The following is a 21,051-nucleotide window of genomic DNA, read 5'->3' on the forward strand; positions in this document are numbered from 1 at the left end:
GGGAATGTGTGACTAAATGAACGTCTAATGTGACAAAAGTCTTCACTGCTCAAAGTATTCACTGAATTATTGTTTACACATGTTGCTAATTATATCAATTAGAGCTGCAATAAAAATATGTTGCCTCATATTTCATGCACTCCTCGGTTACTGGTTTGTTTATGAACAATCTTGGGAAAATAACTATGACATCATAGTAAGCTTTCAAATGCAGGAATTCTGTTTCCATATGATATCAGTACACTATAGTTTTCGATATTGTGTTTCATCCAGGATTCAGGGTCCACATGAACCCTAGCATCCTTATTCTGGGCTTATCATAATAGGCTAACATTTAGTGAAAATAGCAGATCTACGAGCTCACAACGTTGTGAGAACAGATTTGGTGTAATAGGAAAAAACGGGGCTGGCCAAGTATAGATACCTGAGGGACCCCAGTCAATGAAGTATTTTGGGTTTAAGTGGTTCATGATCATGTTATTGGGCTGTTCGGTATTCACAGCAGTGCTACTGTACATATGTGGCTTTTATATCACATTTGACCTTCCCTTGACCTCTATAATACAATGAACCTTGTCGGTCTTTGTGATGTAAGTTTTCGAATGTTTATCTTTCAAGGTTTCCCCCATGAAACCACCTCTTCTGTGCCGTCAGTCACCTCTTCTTTCTTGTCCAAGGCTAAAGCAGTAATGGCTATATCCTGACTTTTGCATAGTTAATTATTTTATATATGCAGTAATAGTAAATCTGTCCACTAGTTGTTGTTGGGGTATTTGCCACGGGACATTTACACTGGCATTTGTCCACTGCATTTCCCATCCTCACTATTAGGAGCAGGGGATGTCATTAATACAGCACCGGGGGAGGAGTTAGTGGTTAAGTGTCTTCAAAATGTTTGCCCTACCAGGGCACCCATTTATCTGCTCCTCTCAAATTAGGTTCAATTTGGTTATTGTTCTGGTAATGTACTGAGCACAGATGTTTTGTGTTGGCAACTAATTATTGTTCAGAATCAATTGTGGGGAATTACGTTGCATAGAAATGGCTTGAAATCGTTGATATTTATTCAGTCAAACATGTTGATCAATACTAGGATTTGTATTGCATCAATTAATAGTATATAAGTCAGTGGTTCTCAACATGTGGGTCGGGGTCCCCACATGATTTTGGGGGGGCTTCCCAGATGACAGTGAAGTGACTAATTTTAAGGACCTTTAAGACCTTTTTAATACCTTAAAAAATAATTTTGTGGTATATTTTGTGTCTGTTAAATCCTGTGTTTCTTTTTATTTCCGTAAATGCCCTTGTATGAGGAAAACTTACAATAAACAGATGTTAAATGTTTTTTTAATAATAAGAAAGCAAAGAAAAAAACTAATCTTTTGGCTGTGTTTATTTGTCAGCATACAGTGGTCTAAGTTAAACAATGTTGAACTTTGTGGTTGAAGACAGTGCAGTTCCTATGCCAGGCATTGATGCAACCAATAGGTGCCCTATGGAAGGCCTGTAGAATCTTGGGCTCCATGCCGAACTTAGACGCCTGGCTACCAGTGTGCTCATCCCATCGAGAGGTCGTCATTGATGAGGAGGGGGCTCAGGACATAGCCCTGGGTAGCTCCTGTGTTGTTGAGAGTCAGAAGGGCAGTGGAGTTGGAGCTCATTCTGTACTCACCAACTGGCATCAACCCAATAGGAAGGCCAGAATCCAGCTACACAGGCTGGGATTGAGTCTTAGGTCCCTGAGCTTGGCGTAGAGCAGGCTTGTCAAACTCATTTTGGGGTTTGGGCCGCATTGGTCAAAAAGTGACTTGATTACATTACAGTCATTTATTTTTTTATGTGGGCATACAGACATGCATGCACGCTCATGCGCATTCAGTTATACATCATTGTTTTTCAGTCTGTTGTCTCAGTCACTGCTATAACTACAGTATATCACTTTAAAAATAATATTATGAAGAAGAATAGCTACTTTAATTATTGACATTAAAAACAAACAATGCAATTTGTAAGGAGCCCCAATAAACCATTTTAAGTAGAATAATTCAATTTGAAGTTAAACAATACCCATACCTGGTAATGTGTGTGGATATGGTAATGATTACCATGTCTTAAGCCACGTTTTCACTACAGTGCCAGAATTTTCCCAGCAAAAAAATAATAAGATTTAAAGAACAACAGTGGTGTAATGTAACTAATTACATTTACTCAAGTACTGTACTTAAGTAAATATTTGAGGTATTTTTTACTACGCCGTAGAGTCTGTAGAGGACTCTGGCGTTCTCATATAAAGATTTATACTCGGTTGCATAGCATATCTCGCACCGAAAATAGCCTATCTACAATCTCACAACGCGTCGGTTCGATCGGCTATTTTAAGGCCCTGGCACGCAACTATAAATCAGGCGTATGAATTCCTCTTCTCTTCCGTGAGAGAGCAGACTTGTGGGTACATAGTACATACGTATGTATAATGAACCTTCTTGGTATGCTAATTCTAACAAGATACAGTTTAAGCAAAGGTTTCTAATTTACACCAATCGGCTATAAACTCGCAGCAATACAGCACAATATTCATTTTGATTAAATGCCTACTCTGGATTCCAGGTTATGGTATATGAAAAACACACACACACACACACACACACACACACACACACACACACACACACACACACACACACACACACACACACACACACACACACACACACACACGCACACACACACAAACCAATATATATATTCATTTGGAAATCCAAGACGGAGGCGAGGCATGTGTGATCTAAGAACTGACTACAATGAGAATGTGAACAGAACCATAGACATAAGTATGCATACACAATGCATTATGTTGTAAGATATTATTCATCTATGGCAGCTGACCACGCAGAAAGATTTAATCTCACCAAACAAATGAGAGGCGTGTGCTGATTATGGATCCCCTGCTATATAAGCAGCTGGCTTTGTTTCACTCTTTTGCTGTCTATCGCTATAAGGTAAAAGGTTCCCAGTGAATTTTACAGTAAATTATGATAGAATATTGCCCTCATGTAATTCTACGACAATATGGTGGGAAATCTAATTAGGTCATTAAAAGACATTACCAGTATGTACTGTCACTACTGTTTTTATGCCACACGTAAATTGCAATGTTATTAGAAACATACAGTAATGTTTAGTGAAAGGCTGTAAAGCTTATTGTGGAGTAATTATATACAGTATGTTGTTTTTAAAGCAGCCTTTTCTTTTTTGACATAATTCAACTCATTTTATCATGTAGAAAAATATTTAATATTTAATGAGCAATGCGGCTTGAGGAATGCAAGGTGGTGTAAAACAAATATGAATTACATTAGTTTATTATCTACTATTTTAGCAATTTATTTATTTATTGAGAGCACTATATGCCAGAGGTCTTCAACAGGGGGTCCGCGACCCCTAGGGGGTCCGTGGAGGTACTGCAGGGGGTCCACAAAATTGTTGTTTGATTAAACAATATTTAAAAAACTTTTACAACTTTTTTTTTTTTTTTTTTTCCCCAAAAAATCAAATTGTCTTTAAACATAACATGAATCCACCATATTTTAGCAAACAGGTAAATAAATGCACAATAACATGGTATGTTTGTACATATTTTGTTGAGAAAGGTCCTTTTGCACACCTACTGGGACAGGTGCGAGCAGGCAACCATTTTTTCATGTTTAGACATATAAAACACAATTTTATACATAAATATACAATATATGTGGTAGCTCCCCCTACCCTACGAGGTAGGGGGTCCTTGCTCTATCAGTTTGGGGGTCCCTGGCCTGAAACGGTTGAAGACCCCTGCTATATGCCATTATTGTCACACTAAGTACTACTATCAGGGCTGAAAAGGGGGGATGATGACAAAGGTCTAATTTCAGCAAACCGGGTCTGTAATGTAGGTATACTACTAGACTATTTCCCCCCATGGGTCAAGGTTCAAGATCTTAAATTGTCACATGCATATACAACAAAACAAAATTGGAGCGTGTAAATTAGTATACTTCAAGCTTCCTCAACAGTGCAGATAATAAAATGAGATAGTGAGATAAAATATAATGGTCAAATAGTAATAATAGTATAATAACAAACAAATAACCCATTAATAACTCAGTATGTGGGTTTTTTGTTAACAACTTGACTGTAATGGCTGTTACTCCCTCTGCCTTTTCTCCTCAATGTGGAGTTGCTTGCTTTGTGTGGCAATGTTGTGTCTTTTATGCTTCGTCATACGACAGGGTTGCATGGCAAAAATAGTGCCTTGTGAGCTTGTGGATGGATGTTTTTAATTGTTGTTTTACAAGTGCCTTGTGAGTTTGTAGATTGACTTTCTGCTTCCTGTAGTCCATGATCATCTCCTTTGTTATTTTTGCTGAGATTAGAGGTTGGATGAACGTTGTTTTGTGAATATGTCTGCCAGCCGGTCCGTGCAGTGCGCGCACACGTTGAGGACTCAGTTAGGGATGCTGTCTGGGCCAGGTGCCTTGAGTGGGTTAGACTTTTTGACAGTTTTACACACTAGGTATTTCCTGTGGGCAGGGATCCTGGTCTGGGTGAGCCTTATACATTCTGTATAAATCCCTCCCTGTGTAAACCTGATCCAGCATGTTTATTCTGTGCGTTAGGCAGTTGATTTTCTGATAGAATCTTGGCAGGACTTTCTTCACTTTGCATCACCAGCCACAATAATAAAAGCATCATCGGGTGTATAGTCTCATGCCTATTAATAATCCTACAGTTCATTCAGTGCCTGTGTGTTGTTAGCTTGAGGCAGGATGTAGACTGTTGTTATTACCACCGGTGATGCCGGACCCATGGTTGCATCTACTGTACATTACATGACTTTCCAATTCAAACCTCCAACCATCAAACAACATTCATGCAACTGGACTAACGCATGCATGGTTCTCTCTGGGTCTGTTGAGAAGAGAAGATACAATACAGATTGACACATTTTGTCAGCTTATTCTGTCAGTATTTCCTGTTACTTTAGCTCTGTTATAATAAGTCTGTCTGTCTGTCCGTGTGTACTTTATATGTTCAAACGTATACAGTACTGTATGTATGTCACACTGAGTGTCAACACATTTTTCCACCAGAGGGTCCAGGGAGAAAACACCATAGACCTCATAGAGCCTACATTTTCTTCTTGCCCCATTGTAAATTTGATATTTTGGGTGTTTAATAAAGTAGCTTTGCGAAAAGTAAAGCAAGGTAGGTACTGTAGGGCTCATTGACCCAGTGCACTTGCAGTGCCTGCGGTGCAGTTAGGGCTTCAGTATCTTGCTCAAGGACACTTGACGTGATTCCAGGAGATGGGATTGAACCGGGAACCTACTGATTACCAGGCTACCGGGCTACCGCTCCACCTCATGAGCCATTGCAAGTTATAGTACCATCTGCTGTAGGAGACCAGGCAAAACAGATGGGTTTACTGCATGCGTCACTTGCTATACCAATTGTTCAAGGATAAACTACACTCTTTAATCAATCCTGCACAAATTTTGATTCAGCATAATACAGTACAGTATATAGAGAAAATAATGAAAATACATTATGCAATGTCCGGCTGAGCTGTATTGACCGATGTGTCTCACTGACTCTATACCACTTAAGTACACATTACAGGGCTTCTCAGTCATTTTTTAAAAACTTTTTCTCATCAGCTACAACCGTTTTTAGAATATTTATTTCACATGGTGTCTAGACTCTCTAACCTCTGCCATGCATCACTTCCTCGTTTGGCAAGTAGCACCATTAGGCTCCAAACAATAAATTGGAAGCAGACTTGAAACGTCTCCATCACTAGGCCAATCAACACAGCTAATAGGAGATAGCCTGCGCTAATGTTTCCGTGGCCATGTGTCTATGCCAAATGCTGTAGTTAAAAGGTGACACTAAATAAATTGGGCTCCACTGAGATAACCATCTCTGAAAACTGAAATCACATTTGATGGCAGTCATTAGCTTGGCTCGTTTACCAAATAGATCATGCTGTCACGATTTTGGCCCAGTGAACCTATTAAATGCCATTAGAGAGGAGCATTTGAAGGCACCACAGATTACCCATGTGCCACATTGTTATTTTGTTGGTATTTTCATCATCGCTTCATGTGGATTGTGAAGTATGATCGATGTAGTGTACCTCTGGCTATCTGTTGAATATACTATACCATGTCTGTCTACGTTGTGGTCTCTCAACATCAGCACTGTACAGGTGAACGTAATATCATGTACTTTATGTGCAGGCAGAACCAGAAACCAATATTGTAATGGAGAGTTGTCTTTTTGTAGGCCAACCCAGAAGGTTCTCCATGGGAATTTTTGCATTGGGTTTTTTAGATAAACTAAAAAAGGGTTATGATATTAAGTTTATATCATAAGCCTTTGTAGCAAACAAAGGCTTATGATATTAACACATTTTTATTTGTTCAATAAGTAATCTTCTCAAATCAACACTTTCTACTGTTGAATAGCCTACTATAAATGTGCAAAATGTGTGTGTGCAAGTGTGTGTGTGAATACACATATCTTGAGAACCGCTGATATGCCCATATATAGGCATGATGGAGTTCCGGTTGTCCAGAACCGCCGATCCAACCGATATGCCTGTATAGTATTTTATATACTGATGACATCTGGGAACTCCATATATGGTCATAAAAGGGACATGGATAGGAGCAACACTGATGCTGTCGGCCATTGCAGACAGTGCCTCTGGTCGCTGTTGCTAAAATATATTGGGACTAAAACTCTTCAAGATGTTTTTATCCTCCATTGTTCGGTCTGCTGTGTCGCGAACGGCCAGACAAGTCAGGAGTTTGCATCAATCTGCAGCGCGGGCTGGAGCTGGAGGCATCTTTGTGCACAGGGACACAGCTGACAACAATGCAGAGACTCCCTTTGAATTCACAGAGGATAACAAAAAGCGCATCGACACAATCATTGCAAATTATCCAGACGGACACAAGCAAGCAGCCACCCTCCCTGTGTTGGATTTGGCCCAGAGGCAGCATGGATGGCTCCCCGTCTCGGCCATGAACAAGGTTGCGGAGGTGCTGGAAATTGCCCCAATGAGAGTGTACGAGGTAGCAACATTCTATACCATGTTCTTGCGTCAGCCGGTGGGGAAATACTTCATTCAGATCTGCACGACAACACCGTGCATGCTCTGCAACTCGGACGGCATACTGGAGGCCATCCAAAACAAACTGGGTATCAAGGTTGGAGAGACCACGCCAGATAAGATGTTCACTCTGATAGAAGTGGAATGCCTGGGTGCTTGTGTGAACGCTCCAATGGTTCAGATCAATGACAACTATTATGAGGATCTTACTCCTAAGGACATGGACGATATCATTGATGACCTCATAGCAGGCAGGGTGCCACTACCAGGCCCTAGGAATGGCCGTTTCTCCTGCGAGCGTGCAGGTGGCTTGACTAGTCTGATAGAAACCCCACCAGGACCAGGTTTTGGTGTGAGAGCAGACCTGTAAACTCATGACAAATTAGCGTATTTAAGAAGCGAACCCTTCCCATAAATGTTTGTCAAGCAAAATGTGTAAATACATTTTTCATTTACTCCAGGTGTCAGTGTGTCACTTTATAAATAAGACAGTGGTGGTGAGGCCATGATGGAAGATATCATTACAATACAAAGAGGTTACCTGTATATTGTCTTTCTTTGTTGTTCTTATGTTATTATGTTATTATATGTGTAATCTCTGCATCATTGTAAATGAGGGTCTCCCTCAATGATCTCCCAGAGAATTCTAAATAAAGGTTGAATGAATTACACAGTAAAAAAAAAAAAAAAGGGGACAAGGACAGACAGATGCAGAGATCTTCATATATGGGCACACGAGGGAGTGCGGTGCCCGGTGTTGAGTTGGTCCGACAGGCGGTTGCCCAGAACCGCCAATTCGACCGATATGCCCATAGGCATATAAGGAGATCAGGTTGTCCAGAACCGCCGATCGGTCGCCGATCTGACCGATATCATAATTATGCCCATATTTGCGCATATGCCCATATACAGTACTAGAGGTTCGAGCTGCTAAGCGGCCCTCACACCTACTGTACGTCGCACTGCCGATCCGACCAATACGTCAGCGTCATAGTGTTGGGGCTTTGTCAGAGTATCCGTGTTACCCGTCTGATTGTGTCCCTTTTATGCCCAGGAGATCCCTGATGTCATCACTATATGTCCATATATTGGAATGCACATATATGAGCTTAATAAAAAATACTAATTCACATTTACACCTGTAAATCTGTGATGTGACAATGATGTCTCATTCTGATTCTAAACGGCTAGAACTAGAAAAGTGTGCTCCTGGCTCGCTGGCGTAGCGGTCCAGACACCTAGTCTCAGTGTAGCCTGACAGCGTGTCGCGTGTTCGAGTCCCGATCCCGACGGCCTTTGCTGCAATGTCACTCCCCATCTCTCTCCCCATTTCCTGTCCACCTACTGTCCTGTCAATAAAGGCATAAAAGCCCCAAAATAAATCTTAAAAAAGAAAAAACAGGCGCCAGGCGCCAGGCCGGGTTGCCTCTTTCTTTGTTTATATCCAGGACAATGCACATTGATGAACATTCCAATCAACACACATGATTGCATATAAATATGCTGGATTTAGCTAGAAGTTAATTTCCATCCGTAGTCCCTGGCCAGGGGCTGCAAACTTTGGTCATAGCCACTTGGAATGGGAAAATCTGAGAAAATCTGATCTGAGAAATCAAACTTATACATCTTGATCACATGACCCCTGAGATAATGTGTACCGATTTGTGTCAGTTTTGGACAAAATCTGTAGTAAGTAGTTGTAGCTACTACTAATTGGCCAGGGAGTGTGCATGCACAGTTTCACACCAATCGGTCAAACGGTGCCGTAGATTGGCTGTACACAGACCGACTGATGAACACATACACACACACACAAGGACGGACGGACGGGGCGAAAACATAGTCTCAGCCATGCCTTCGGCCTGGCTGGTTCATATTACTGAACAAACACACTATACTGTAGCAATGATTGCTATATGGGAATATAGAGCTATATTTAACACTTAATTTAACAACAAATATCACTTAGACCACCTTTAATATTATGCATTCTCCTTTTGCACTTCATTTGAGGGTGTCTTGTGAAAGTAACACATTAAGTAATATTAACACACCTCATTACGTTTAATTGAAAGTAATATATCACATTGTGAAAGTAACTTCACAACTGTCCAGGACAGAAAGAGCAGCAAGATTTCAGAAACTGCGGTCCTTAAATTGACAGAAGCTTGTGTTGAGTAGTATATTGTGTACAAGCCAGTTAACTTTTACACTCTCAATTAAACTAGAAAAATGTGCTTCTTGGACCACAGGTTTCCGCCATCGGACAGGTCTCGGACAGGTCTGTCTTGATTACATGGCTATAGAGATGGAGTAATAGCAAAAAATGTGTTTTGAAAAATCTGCCCCCTGGTGGCGCTATAAAGGTCCAATGTGAAGTTTCACGGAAATCGGGCGCTGCGTTCATGATTTGAGGCATTTTGGTCAAAACGGACCAGTCTTGCAAAATTTTTATGTCAATCATAGCCAATCAGGATGGAATATGAAAAATCTGAGAGATCCGTCTTGATCACATGCCGACAATAGAGATAATGTATACAGATTTGCGGGATGTTTGGACAAAATCTGTAGGAGTAATATAAAAAGTTCCTCAGCCTAGGGGGAATATGTGTGCAAAGTTTCATGGCAATCGGCTATAACAGGCCAATGTGAAAAATTGACCTGTTAGTGTGTGTGCAGTTGTGCACACTTTCATGCCGTTCGGTTCAACAGTGCCGGAGATTAGCTGTTGGTCAAGATTTAGCAATTGCATTGCAAAGCATTGTGAGCTCATAGATCGGTTATTTTCGAATTGCCTTTTTTTTTTTAACTGTTCCTCATTTTGCTGGGGAGCCCCATGGACCCCTGCAACGGACCCCTGGGCCTGGGGGTCCCCAGACCCCACTTAGAGAACCAGTGGCTTATCTGCACCCTTTTTAGGCTCAGCCTTAAATTTACATCTGTTACATGGATGATAAACAACATTGCTCTGAAAGACAGGGACCTTCACACTGCTTGCTGTTGTCCCCCGATGCCCCTAGCATGTGGCCCCTTGTCCCATGTCACCGTGTGTGATGCCCCGGCGACAGCCACTGTCAGGGGAGGAGCCCGCGACCTTTGCTTAACTAATGGATCCTCCATCATCCCTCCATGCCACTAGCAGGAGCCCCCTGTTTATTGCTCTTTATTTTAAATTAAATCCACAGCGGTGCACATCCATCATGGTCGCCCATGACCTTTTACTGGAGGTGGTGACTTGGCCCTGGAGAAGGTTTCCTTCCAGGAGGAACAGTCTCTCTGGGGCTGTGACTGACCGTCCCCCAGGACATTTAACTTGAATCTTTCAATTACCTGGGAGAGAGGAGATTTACAGGACAACTGATACTAGAAACCATGTCCACGAGTTAGATTAGCTACAGCTGATGCTGGTCAGCTCATGTCATTGTTTATAACAAAGGCGCCAGCCTGGGACTGAAAACTAAATGAGATGGCACCAAGGTGCGGTTGATCTCCTCAACGAACTTGCAGCTTTGCTGCTATCAAGTTGAGTTGAGGAAACGGAACCAAAGAATTGTACTGGTATGTACTTGTATATATAAGATGTAGTATATCTTGAATCTTGAATGTACAGGGTTGTGTGTCCTATACCAGAATGGGTTAACAACAATGGGTTAACAACAATGTGTTAACCACTTAACACATTGTGCCAAAAAAGGTCCGGACCGTTTTTGAGAATCCAAACGAGAAGTGCCGTTTTTGACCCAATTGTATTTTTATACGTGGGGCCCACGTGGGGCGCTCTAATGAAACTTTGGGATCATCCAAGGAGTCTCTGAGAAGGAGAGGCCGGATGTGGATCCATGTCAAAAATCCTTCCGGTCGGCCTTTCCAATGTTAGCTCCTTGACTAAAAGCTTAATATCTCCATTTCTTTTCAACGTGGTGGAAGCGAGCCGTTTTCGTTCGGTGATTACTCTGCAATGGAGGATCGCGTTAGAAATATTATTGTTCCAGGCGTTAGTCGGGACCCTCCGCCGTCTCGCACGCACGCTTTACATGCACTTCCGCGTCGGGGCTTCTACAGCACGAAACGTATCAACGTAAGTGGATGGAAGAATAGCAGGCACTGAACGTATAATATTTTAATAAACCTCTGGCACCCAATGTGTTAAAAGAGTTGTTCACCCAAAAAATTACTTATTACACACCCCATGAAGCCTTGAATTCATGGAGATTTCTTTTGTTTTTGTTGCATTCCTGAGCCAATAATTTGATGACCATGTCATTGGTCAATAGGAGACTCAGTAGGAGACTCTTTGAGTCTCCGGCAGTCATCAAATTGATAGAAAATATTCATTCAGTAATTTTTTTACGTTTTTGAAAATTGTGAAACTTTTAGCCTTGTAATGACATGCCCAGAATATGGATGCAGAGTTGAAATTGGTTAAAGTGTGCCTGTCAGCTGTCACACTCTTGCCGTATGTTTGCTCCTTGGCTGATGCCCTTGCTGAATAAATGAAGCTGCTGATCTCTGTTGAACTTGGGTCTCCTTGCTGAATATGGGAGTGCCAGAGGACTCTCAGGAGATTATTTTCCCTGTCACCTGCAGTATTGCTCGGCCATGATAAAACAATACAGGCAAGGGACGGGGCGGTCGTTCCCCAGTGAATTTTCCATGGATGATAGGATCTGCCCTCTAGGCTTCCTCTTTATAATGGAGAGGCTTGAAGAGGCTGCATGCACCTCCCCTATCCAAAGACCACAGTAATTTTCTACTATCCATCAGCAGCTCTAATACTTTGTCTTGCTGTATGGTGTAATCTATACATCAGCTTAGATCACTGAGTCTTGTCCGTGGGAAGCAAGGCAGGACAACTAATGACCATGTGACAAAGTGATGTAATTGGCTGTAAATGTGAGCAGCCATTTCTATTTTTGGAGAGTACCTGGCGATTCATGAAATCCTGCTGGCATTAAATGATGATGCTAGGCTTCCCGTCTCATCTTTGTAAGAGTGGAGCAGAATGGTTTCTGTAGTTTGACACCTTTTATGCAAATTGGATCTGAAAGGAAATGGAGAAATGATTGAGGGGATTAAGGTTAGACTGGAGCTTGTGATTCCGTCTTTAGTTCGAGTAGCAGGTGATGAGATTCATCCTAAAAAGTTCACTTTACAGTGTTTTTTGGGATAATGGGACAGAACTATTCTTGTCATTGGAATAAGTACAATTGAAAGACATACGATGACTGACACCTCATCACAGTTTAGATTTTGTGTATTCTATATTTACATTAGATACCCAGCCTTTATGTACTGGGTGAGGAGAGTGAAAAAAGGACATAGAGGTTGATAACTGATATCAGCCCAAGGGTCCCTCTGCACACTGAACTGTTACTAGCCATGTTTACATGGAGCGTTGTATTCCACTAATAATTGTATTCCACTTATAATCTGAATATATTGAAAATATAAATTCCTCATATTATGTAACCACCTTGATCGGGATAAACTGGCCGAACAAAGTTTCATTCTGTTTGAATGGGGTGGTATGAACCCTTTAGAAATGATGTTCGACTAGTGAAGATTTTCCATGTAAATGCCCCTTACGATTACTTTGTACAGTCAGAATATCTACTCTACTGTATACACCCGTTCTCCCACCTTGTTTTTCCTATGCTGCAGTAGATGCTGAACTGATTGGAGACAACTGTGTACAGTGTGTACTCAGCACAGCTCTGACCGTGACTCACATGCTGTAATTAACGGAAGAGGCACAGCATGAAGCAGAGCTTCAATGGTTGCCATGCAGGCGTGGCCATTGGCAATCCCCTAGAATAGTTTGTTTGTAATGACATATAGTTTACTTATACAGTATATATTTTTTAAATATGAGGTGCTTAGTAGTGTGAAGGCTTAGTGCTCTCTTGTCTCATCTTAATCGAGAAAGAAATGAAGGAACATTTTGATCCTGACAACATTAAGTCAACTTATACATTTAATTCGGCTCAAGTTAATATATTGAGATAAATCTGTTGCTTTTTTGCACTCTCTCAGAATTTGGTGTGCATGTCAGAGCCATTATATTATGTGGAGCAGAACATCTTATCTGGTCAATTTATTTTGCACTCATATATGTACTTTTGTGAATATACTGTAGTCTAATTGATTACATTCTGAGGCTCATGTAACAAAGGCTACTATGAGTGACCTCGCTGCACCAGGAACTGAGCATGTCAAACATGGCCGCCACAGTTGCTGCAATGATCAAATACTATATTCCACTTGTCTCCTATCAGTCAAGTTCAACCCACCAATTCTAAATTATATATGAACTAGAGTCTGATCTCACTGGCCGCTGGTCTGAATAGGAAAAAGTACAAACCACCAACTGTGATTTGAATTCAAGTGATGCACTGGTTTCAAGGCTATTCGATAACTGAAATTGCAGATCATTTGGGGGAATGACAAATTATCAACAGCATTATCTGACATAGGGCAATTGTTTTTCTGCTGTCATGGTGGTTTAGTGGACCATGAACAGCTGCAAGGCTTTCCCCAGCGTCCAGAACATTCTGCCACTCACACTTTACTGAACCAGTAGGACAATCAAGCGACAAATCACCTGTCACCAACAGAACTGCACAAATCCTCTACTTCAAGAGCTACAAGAGCTGTCCCTGGTGAAAATAAATAAATAAATGAATAAATAAATGACTCTCAAACTATGCTTTAAGCATTTTTTGGACAGAATGCGTGTGTAGCATTTAATACAGTATGTTGTATATTGAAACATATATCATTGATGTCAGTGTATTTTTATGTGGTTGTTGTGGTCTGTGCATTTGGACCAAGTTTTTTTTTCTCTCTTTCCCTGAATCATCCATGTCTTACATGATGTACGGGGGGTCCTTTTCTTGTAAAAGTCTTTTAATATAGCCTTTGAGTAGGCTAAATATTCAATTGACATTTTTCATTACATTTTGGATCTTTTACTGCTAATTCCCTATGCATTTTAAGAGCATTTTCAAAATTGCCTTCTATTTACAAGCCCACAGATAACCGGCTCCAGGGTTAGATTTAGTGTTGAAAATTGAAACTAATGAATATACGGAACAGAGGATAAGAAAGGTACCATCCAATTAATCTATTGTATAGCCCCACGTGTGCCTTAATAATGTTAAAGTTAATGAGGTTTAACACAAGTTTCTAATTCATTATTCAAATATGGTGGACTTCTGCATGATAATACACTTAGGGAGATTAGGTCCACTGCAGAATATGTCTCTGAGTGCCTATGAAGCCATTCAAGTGATTGTGGTTTTATACTTAACCACATTAACTTTGGTGTCCTTATTTTGGGCCAATGTTTAAAATATTTTTTTAAATAGTAATGCGACACGTTGCGAGCTTGTAGATCAGCTATTTCCGCTGTTTGTTGTATGGCAAATTACCAGCTCAGTGGTCTCGTGCTTAGAGTGTCAGCCCTGAGATTGGGAGGTGGGGTTCAGTCGCCGGTCAGGTCATACCAAAGATTATAAAACATGGGACCCAGTGCCACCCTGCTTGGCACTCAGCTTCAAGGGTTGGATTGGGGGTAAGTCCCTGCGACATATTAGCGTCATGTCCAGGGGGTGTACTTGTACATAATGGCTGGGGGAAGCCGCCTGACGCTACTGAAACAGGAGATAGGCTCCTGCCCTATGGGCCACATCGCTCGAGAGCCGTGGGTTCCCAAGGCTACTTACTGACATTGACCTTGGTGTCCCCGTTTTGGGAAAATGTTCAACAATATCTTTAAAAATAGTGATGCGACACATTGTGAGTTTGTGGATCAGCTATTTCCACTGTTAGTTATAAACCTTGCCTGAGCGTGAAACCATATTCCTTGATGTGAAAATGCTAAAACTTTACTCTATAAAATGTCTCACTTATTGATATTGAATGCTAAAAGTAGGAATCATGCTGTAGCAATCATAGCTCAAAGGGGCCCACGCAACATCCTAAATATGTATGTTCTCAGAGTTACAAGATTTTCACAGCAAGTTTCACTTGTAGTATATGATATTGGCTAACATTTGCCATTATTGCATTCCATCTCACTTCACCTGATATAAATATTCTTCTCTCCCTGAGTATCCGTGGTTGCTGTGTTAATACATTGCTAAAGAGACATCAGAGCTGATCTGATAAGTCTGCCATCGCCATTGCAGATCCCCAAAGCCCGGAGATAGGCCTGTCGCGCCCCTCCTCTGGCGTAATCTCCCCCACAGCAGAGCTGGCATGTGTGGATTAAATGGAGCGATAGCTGTCCAGTCTTATCACACAGGGATTTGCTCCTCTGGGAGGGATTTGGCTCGTACTGGGAAATGGAGGCAGCCCAGCGGTGTTGACCATAACTCTACCGACAATACCATACGGTAGAGTCTGGTGACTCTGTGGCTCAGGCAGTGCCCACACACACTCGTGCACGTGCGCACACACACACACACACACACACACACACACACACACACACACACACACACACACACACACACACACACACACACACACACACACACACACACACACACACACACACACACACACACACACACACACACAATACTAGGCTGACAACACGACAAAACCAGGTGGTCGTGTATGTTCTTTGTCCTCTGTGGTCTATCTCCCTCCTCCATCAGCACTCGGCGCTGTCTCGCCATAATGGACTCGCCGGGGGATTTAAACGCCAGGTCACTGCCCCGCTTCCAGTCTCATCACAAAACGGGATATTGAAAAGGATAAGAACTAAAAGATACAGAGATGTATTAGCCTCTAGAAGGAATGGGGATCAAGGAAACACACACACTCCTGTGGGACTCATGGAGATCTATTGTCCATAGAGGATGCTTGGCTTTATGGTGCAGAATGCTTAGTCTTATCTGGCACGCTGGTTTGTAATTACCTTCTGTGTTGCAGGACCTGGTTGAATCTGAAACAGAGATTTCAGGTCATGAACTATATTTTTTGGAAGTTGACCACTTTCAACTTGGTGTCCCTATTTTGGGCATTATGTTCCAACATTTCCTTAAAACGTCTAAACATTTTAAACAATTCAATATATTTAAAAAATCACACCCAGTGTGAAGTGGGCGGTGTGGTCACAGTGGTCATCACAGTGATGGAAGTTCACTTAAAGAAAAGTAATATTGTGGACCAACACCCCTAACTTAAAAAAAAACATAAATATGTTTTTTTTAAGTGCATAGTCCTATTTATAGGGCTATGCACAATTGTCATGTTTCACTAGCCAATCACAGTCCTGAATAGACTGTGATTGGCCAATCACGGTGCAGGGTTAGGGGGGTACAATGGTGGCCAATCACAGCGCAGGGTTGGGGGGGTGCCAATGTGAAACCTCACATATAGGGGCGGTTTCACCGCCCAAAAATAGCAGATCTACAAGCCCATGCAATGCGTTTGAGTTTGTAGATCTGCTATTTTCGCTATTCGTCGTATACATTGTAGGACTTGAGTGGTTTATATAAAATAGCTTAACATTTTTACACATAAAAATCATCACAGCAGTACATATGGAAGAGAATTTGTCTTTCACTTACCCTGATTTAATGAGTTCTCAATCACCCTATCTGTTAGTTCCACATTACAGTCTATGCACGCATCTCAATGACGGTGGCATAGGTTTCCTGTAAGCTTGCAGACAGGCTTGTGTTCTGGCGTGCAATGAGGTGTAGCTTGGCTACAAGACACTACAGTGCTTGTTTTGCCAAAATTGAATTCTCTTGAAAATAAATGTGACAGCAGCCTCCATCTGTGTCATTAATATCCAGTAGAAACACCTGACAGAGGCGGCAGAAGGAGCAGGCAGACTGCCAATTCATTATTTTTTACAAACTTCATTTTTAATCTGTCTTTCCTCACTTCTACCCAACTGAAAATGAGAACTTGGCCAGCTAAGCTACCCCCTGCTGTGCGCCAGGAACCCAATATAGAGGTAATATATGAAATAGTATTTTCACCTCACTGGTAATGAAACCAAGAAGGTCACATGGGAGTAAGGGATGTATTCTATACCATCTGAGCCAAGGCAAACACACAGCAGCCAAACTATACTAATCTCAGCAAACTGTACCATACTGTACTTAGGGGTCCTATCACATTTGAACACAACTACATCAATCTCTCTAAAGCAAATGAATGAAAGCAGCATTTCCCCTCATGTTCTGGCTAATTAACAGTGTTATTTAGCTGTAGAGCGCTTCTTGGAACAGTTGTTTGCAAGGCAGCAGTCAAGACAGCCAAACCCGTCCAATTGTTCTATTTCTGGGGGCTGAATAATTTGTACGTTGAGCGTGTCTTCAGGAGGAACACAAGAAGTCTTCACACACATCTGATGTGGCGTTGGGCCAGACCCTTAACCACCCTTAGGAGGGAGGGAGGCTGAAAGGTCTAAGTGGTTCACCCCCTCACCTCCCCTTGGGGTATTCTCCCCATCCTTCTGAGCCGCATGAAAGGAGGTCTTTTCTACGTGCTACTTTGTATTCCCTCTTTTCATGTTGGCCCTGGTGACCATGCCACTGTTGTTTCACTGTGTATAGGCGATAAGCACCCACCGCACATTCAGATTGCTATGTTGTGCCATAGATCTCCGCTTAACCACTTGACGGATATCTCCGCTCTCGCCCCACAAACAAATTATTTACCACCTGCCTTTCATTTAACCTTGTTGCTGACACTGTAATGCAATTGCACAAGGCTTGAGAATACCTCTGAGCACCCCCACCCCCCCCCAACCACCTCCTCCTGTCTGCAAGGCCAACTGAAACAGTGGAGTTGAGAGTGAATAGGGCGCTTGTTGTATGGATTACAGCACTGGAAGGTCTCCCTGCTGTGTATTGAGTTTCTGTGTCCAGGAGTAGTGCTCCCCTGGCTCTTTATGGCCTCTGTACTTCACTCAATCTGGTAGAGGAATGGGGAGCACTTTGGTGTTATGTGAATGGTATCTATTTACCCAGTAGTACCCTAACTGTTTTGTGTAAAGATGTTTGTGTAGACATCTTGGATCTACTGTGTGTAATGACGTAAAAGCCATGAAGAATGGACAATGAATGGAACTTAGAACTGAAGGGACACTGTGTGCACTGATTTACAATTGTATAAATGTATACTATGCTTAAATATACAGTTTCACTTCACATTTAGAGTGTATGATTTCTCTGAATAATAGCCATAAAAGTATTAACTCCAAGTTAAGTTTAATGAAGGTTAGGCTATCTGATGAAATGTAGCCTGTGATCGGTTGGATGGAATTGGATACTGAATGCAGAGTTAGCTAAATAAATAGCTAAATGGGGGGGGGGTGATCCTCTGAAGTGAAGCTGATTGCAATATAACAGCTCCCAAGACAGGCACTGGGAAATTGTTTGCCAGGTTTAGAATCTGCGAACAAATCTAAGAGCCAGAGGGAATAACAAAGTACAGTATGCAAACATTGAAAATGAGAGAGAACGAGAGAGAGAGAGATGAGAGAGATGAGAGAATCAGTAGCTCAGTACTTGGCTCAGTCTTGTGATGCGTGTTCATGGACACTTGGCATGTTGAAATCATAAGAAGATTTTCACCCATGCCTCCATTGTGCTCCTATACATCATAGTTGAACAGGCGGAAGGCCTCCTATAGAGTTACTGCATGGCCTCTTGCATTGATGCCATTCCAAGATGACACACAAGTTGTTCCCATCTAATCAAACAGCATTCTCATCGACAGCCCCTCCGTGATGAATGTTGTGGTTAGCCGGTGATGCCATGCGGCGCTCTTTTACAGCCCTCCAGGAGGACAACAAGAATAGGTTTACAGCTGATCGCCTGTTACTGAGTTGCTAGATAACACTGGTAGAAACCACGCAGCCAGTTTAGCAGTTCCTGTAATAATTGGGCAGGGATTTCTTCCTCCCTGGCTAGGGCATAAGGGGTGCTATTTATGCTAATAACCCGGGCAATTAGCCTGTGGAAACATGGACTAAGAAGACCTGATCTGCATTAGTTTTGTAGACACACACACACACACACACACACACACACACACACACACACACACACACACACACACACACACACACACACACTGCTGACCTCTTCAGAAACTCGATATTTGGATTCAGTCAGGGGAGCAACTTCAAGGCACTGAGTGTCTTTTTAAACCGGAAGAGAGATAAAGACAGGCTAACGACAGAGCACGGCAGCACGCCTATATTCAGAGCCGCTCACCTGTTTTCTGGAGAGCGAGTGGAGCTGCCTTCGTGAGGGGATCAGGACTCAGAGTATCTCTGAGTCAAGGACGATGTGCAGCCACACGGCTGACTGGCAGACAGTAGCTCCCCTGTCGGGTGGCACGGAACCCAGAGGCTCTCTTTTGATTGGACGGCCCCACATCCTGAGGGTGTAATTAGGAAGTAGGGCAGAAAAGGTTCAGAGACGCCTGTTGCACCAGTGAGGTGCAAATGACCCGTCATCTGCTGTAAGGATAATGACATGAGTGCCAGAGGAGTGTTGATGGTACAAAGCCTGCAGTTGTCATCGTCACCAGAACGCACCAGAGCATGAGAATGAGAGCAGTTATTGAAGCGGTCTCACCTTTCTCACTTTCCACCGTCTCTGATTTAAACTCGAGGGGTTTTGTAGTTCAGATTGACAGCTTACTGACACAGTTGTGTCAGTAAGAATACTTTACCTCGTTGTCTACACAACCTCCAGCTCATTGTCAAATACTGTATGTACTGTATGGTGAGGTGTGGTTAAGAATCAAGAGGGATTTGTTGGTCACTTAAGGCGGTTACACACCGGCGAATATGCGAATATACGCAAAATTCGGACTCGTTCCGAATAATTAAAAGACGCTTTTTTCGCTCCGCGAAACTGGTGTGGAAGCTTGCATTGACTTTATAAGGTTTTTAAAAAAAAACGTATTATTCGCATGAAAAAAATCGCCCCGGTGTGTAAGGACCTTTACTCATATTGGTACAAGCTGCGAAATGTTGGTGGGACATGTGCTAACACAATATAATGATTAAAAAAAATAACATCCAGTAATACTACTGGATGTAAAGAAGTAAAAATGTAAAATTGATTTCAAAATCTGATTTTAATTTTATAGATTAGATAAAAAGTTAAAGTACACATAGAACTTATTTACTCCGTTCTTTGTGTTTGTTTTGGATTTGTAGGTTTGTGTGTGGGGAGATGTGCATTTGTCCACAAGCATAATGTGTGTCAATGTGCTCGTTGTCACTCAGACAGCCTGTTTCTAGGACCATTGGGAATTGACGGGCTGACAAAGCACGTATGACCCCCCAGCTGCTGCGCCGATGGAGCCTAATTGGAAAGTGTTTATGCGCAGTTGACATTTAGATATTTGCGCTGGCCTCCCTATAATCCAATCTGGGATGCGGTGAAAGCCCCTATATTTGCTTGTGACATTTATAATGCATGGTGTGCCGTAGAAGCGGATAATATGTGGTTACGTCTTATATGGATATACCTGTATGTGCTCTGCAACTCCCTCATATGGACAGTGATGATTATAATTGCAGTGCCCATTTCTCCAGCTGTTATATCAACTGAAAGCAGAACTCTTTTCGTCCAAACGATCTGGAATTACTAAATAAGAAAAAGAGGTTGCGCATCAACAATGGGTTTTCTCAGTGGAGTGCTAGACCCAAAGTCTAGTATACTGGAATTACTGTCTGTGTTTTACAATAGATAGCTTTAAATGGTGAGATTGCTGTGTAAAACCTCTGTGTTTTGCATAATGCATCTTTTGGTTTAGTTTCAATGTCATTTACAGCCTCCACTTAAACAGTGTGTTCACCTCGTCAATTTCTACCAACTCAATGTGACCCTTTGTACTGTATCTCT

At 42.0% G+C, this 21,051-nt stretch overlaps 1 protein-coding gene across 1 annotated transcript; it reads left to right on the plus strand.

The window, feature by feature from the left end:
* Positions 1 to 6,791: 6,791 nt before the first annotated feature.
* LOC308074212 (NADH dehydrogenase [ubiquinone] flavoprotein 2, mitochondrial-like) lies at positions 6,792 to 7,572 on the plus strand (the record flags this gene model as incomplete). The annotated part of the gene is made up of 1 exon (XM_080413560.1): positions 6,792 to 7,572. One exon carries the CDS (start codon positions 6,792 to 6,794, stop codon positions 7,524 to 7,526), a length of 735 nt encoding a protein of 244 aa, XP_080269686.1. The 3' UTR covers positions 7,527 to 7,572.
* Between the last annotated feature and the right edge of the window lie 13,479 nt (positions 7,573 to 21,051).

Source organism: Gymnoscopelus braueri, assembly GCF_963280865.1.
Source record: "Gymnoscopelus braueri genome assembly, chromosome: 19".
Classification (NCBI taxonomy): Eukaryota; Metazoa; Chordata; class Actinopteri; order Myctophiformes; family Myctophidae; genus Gymnoscopelus; species Gymnoscopelus braueri.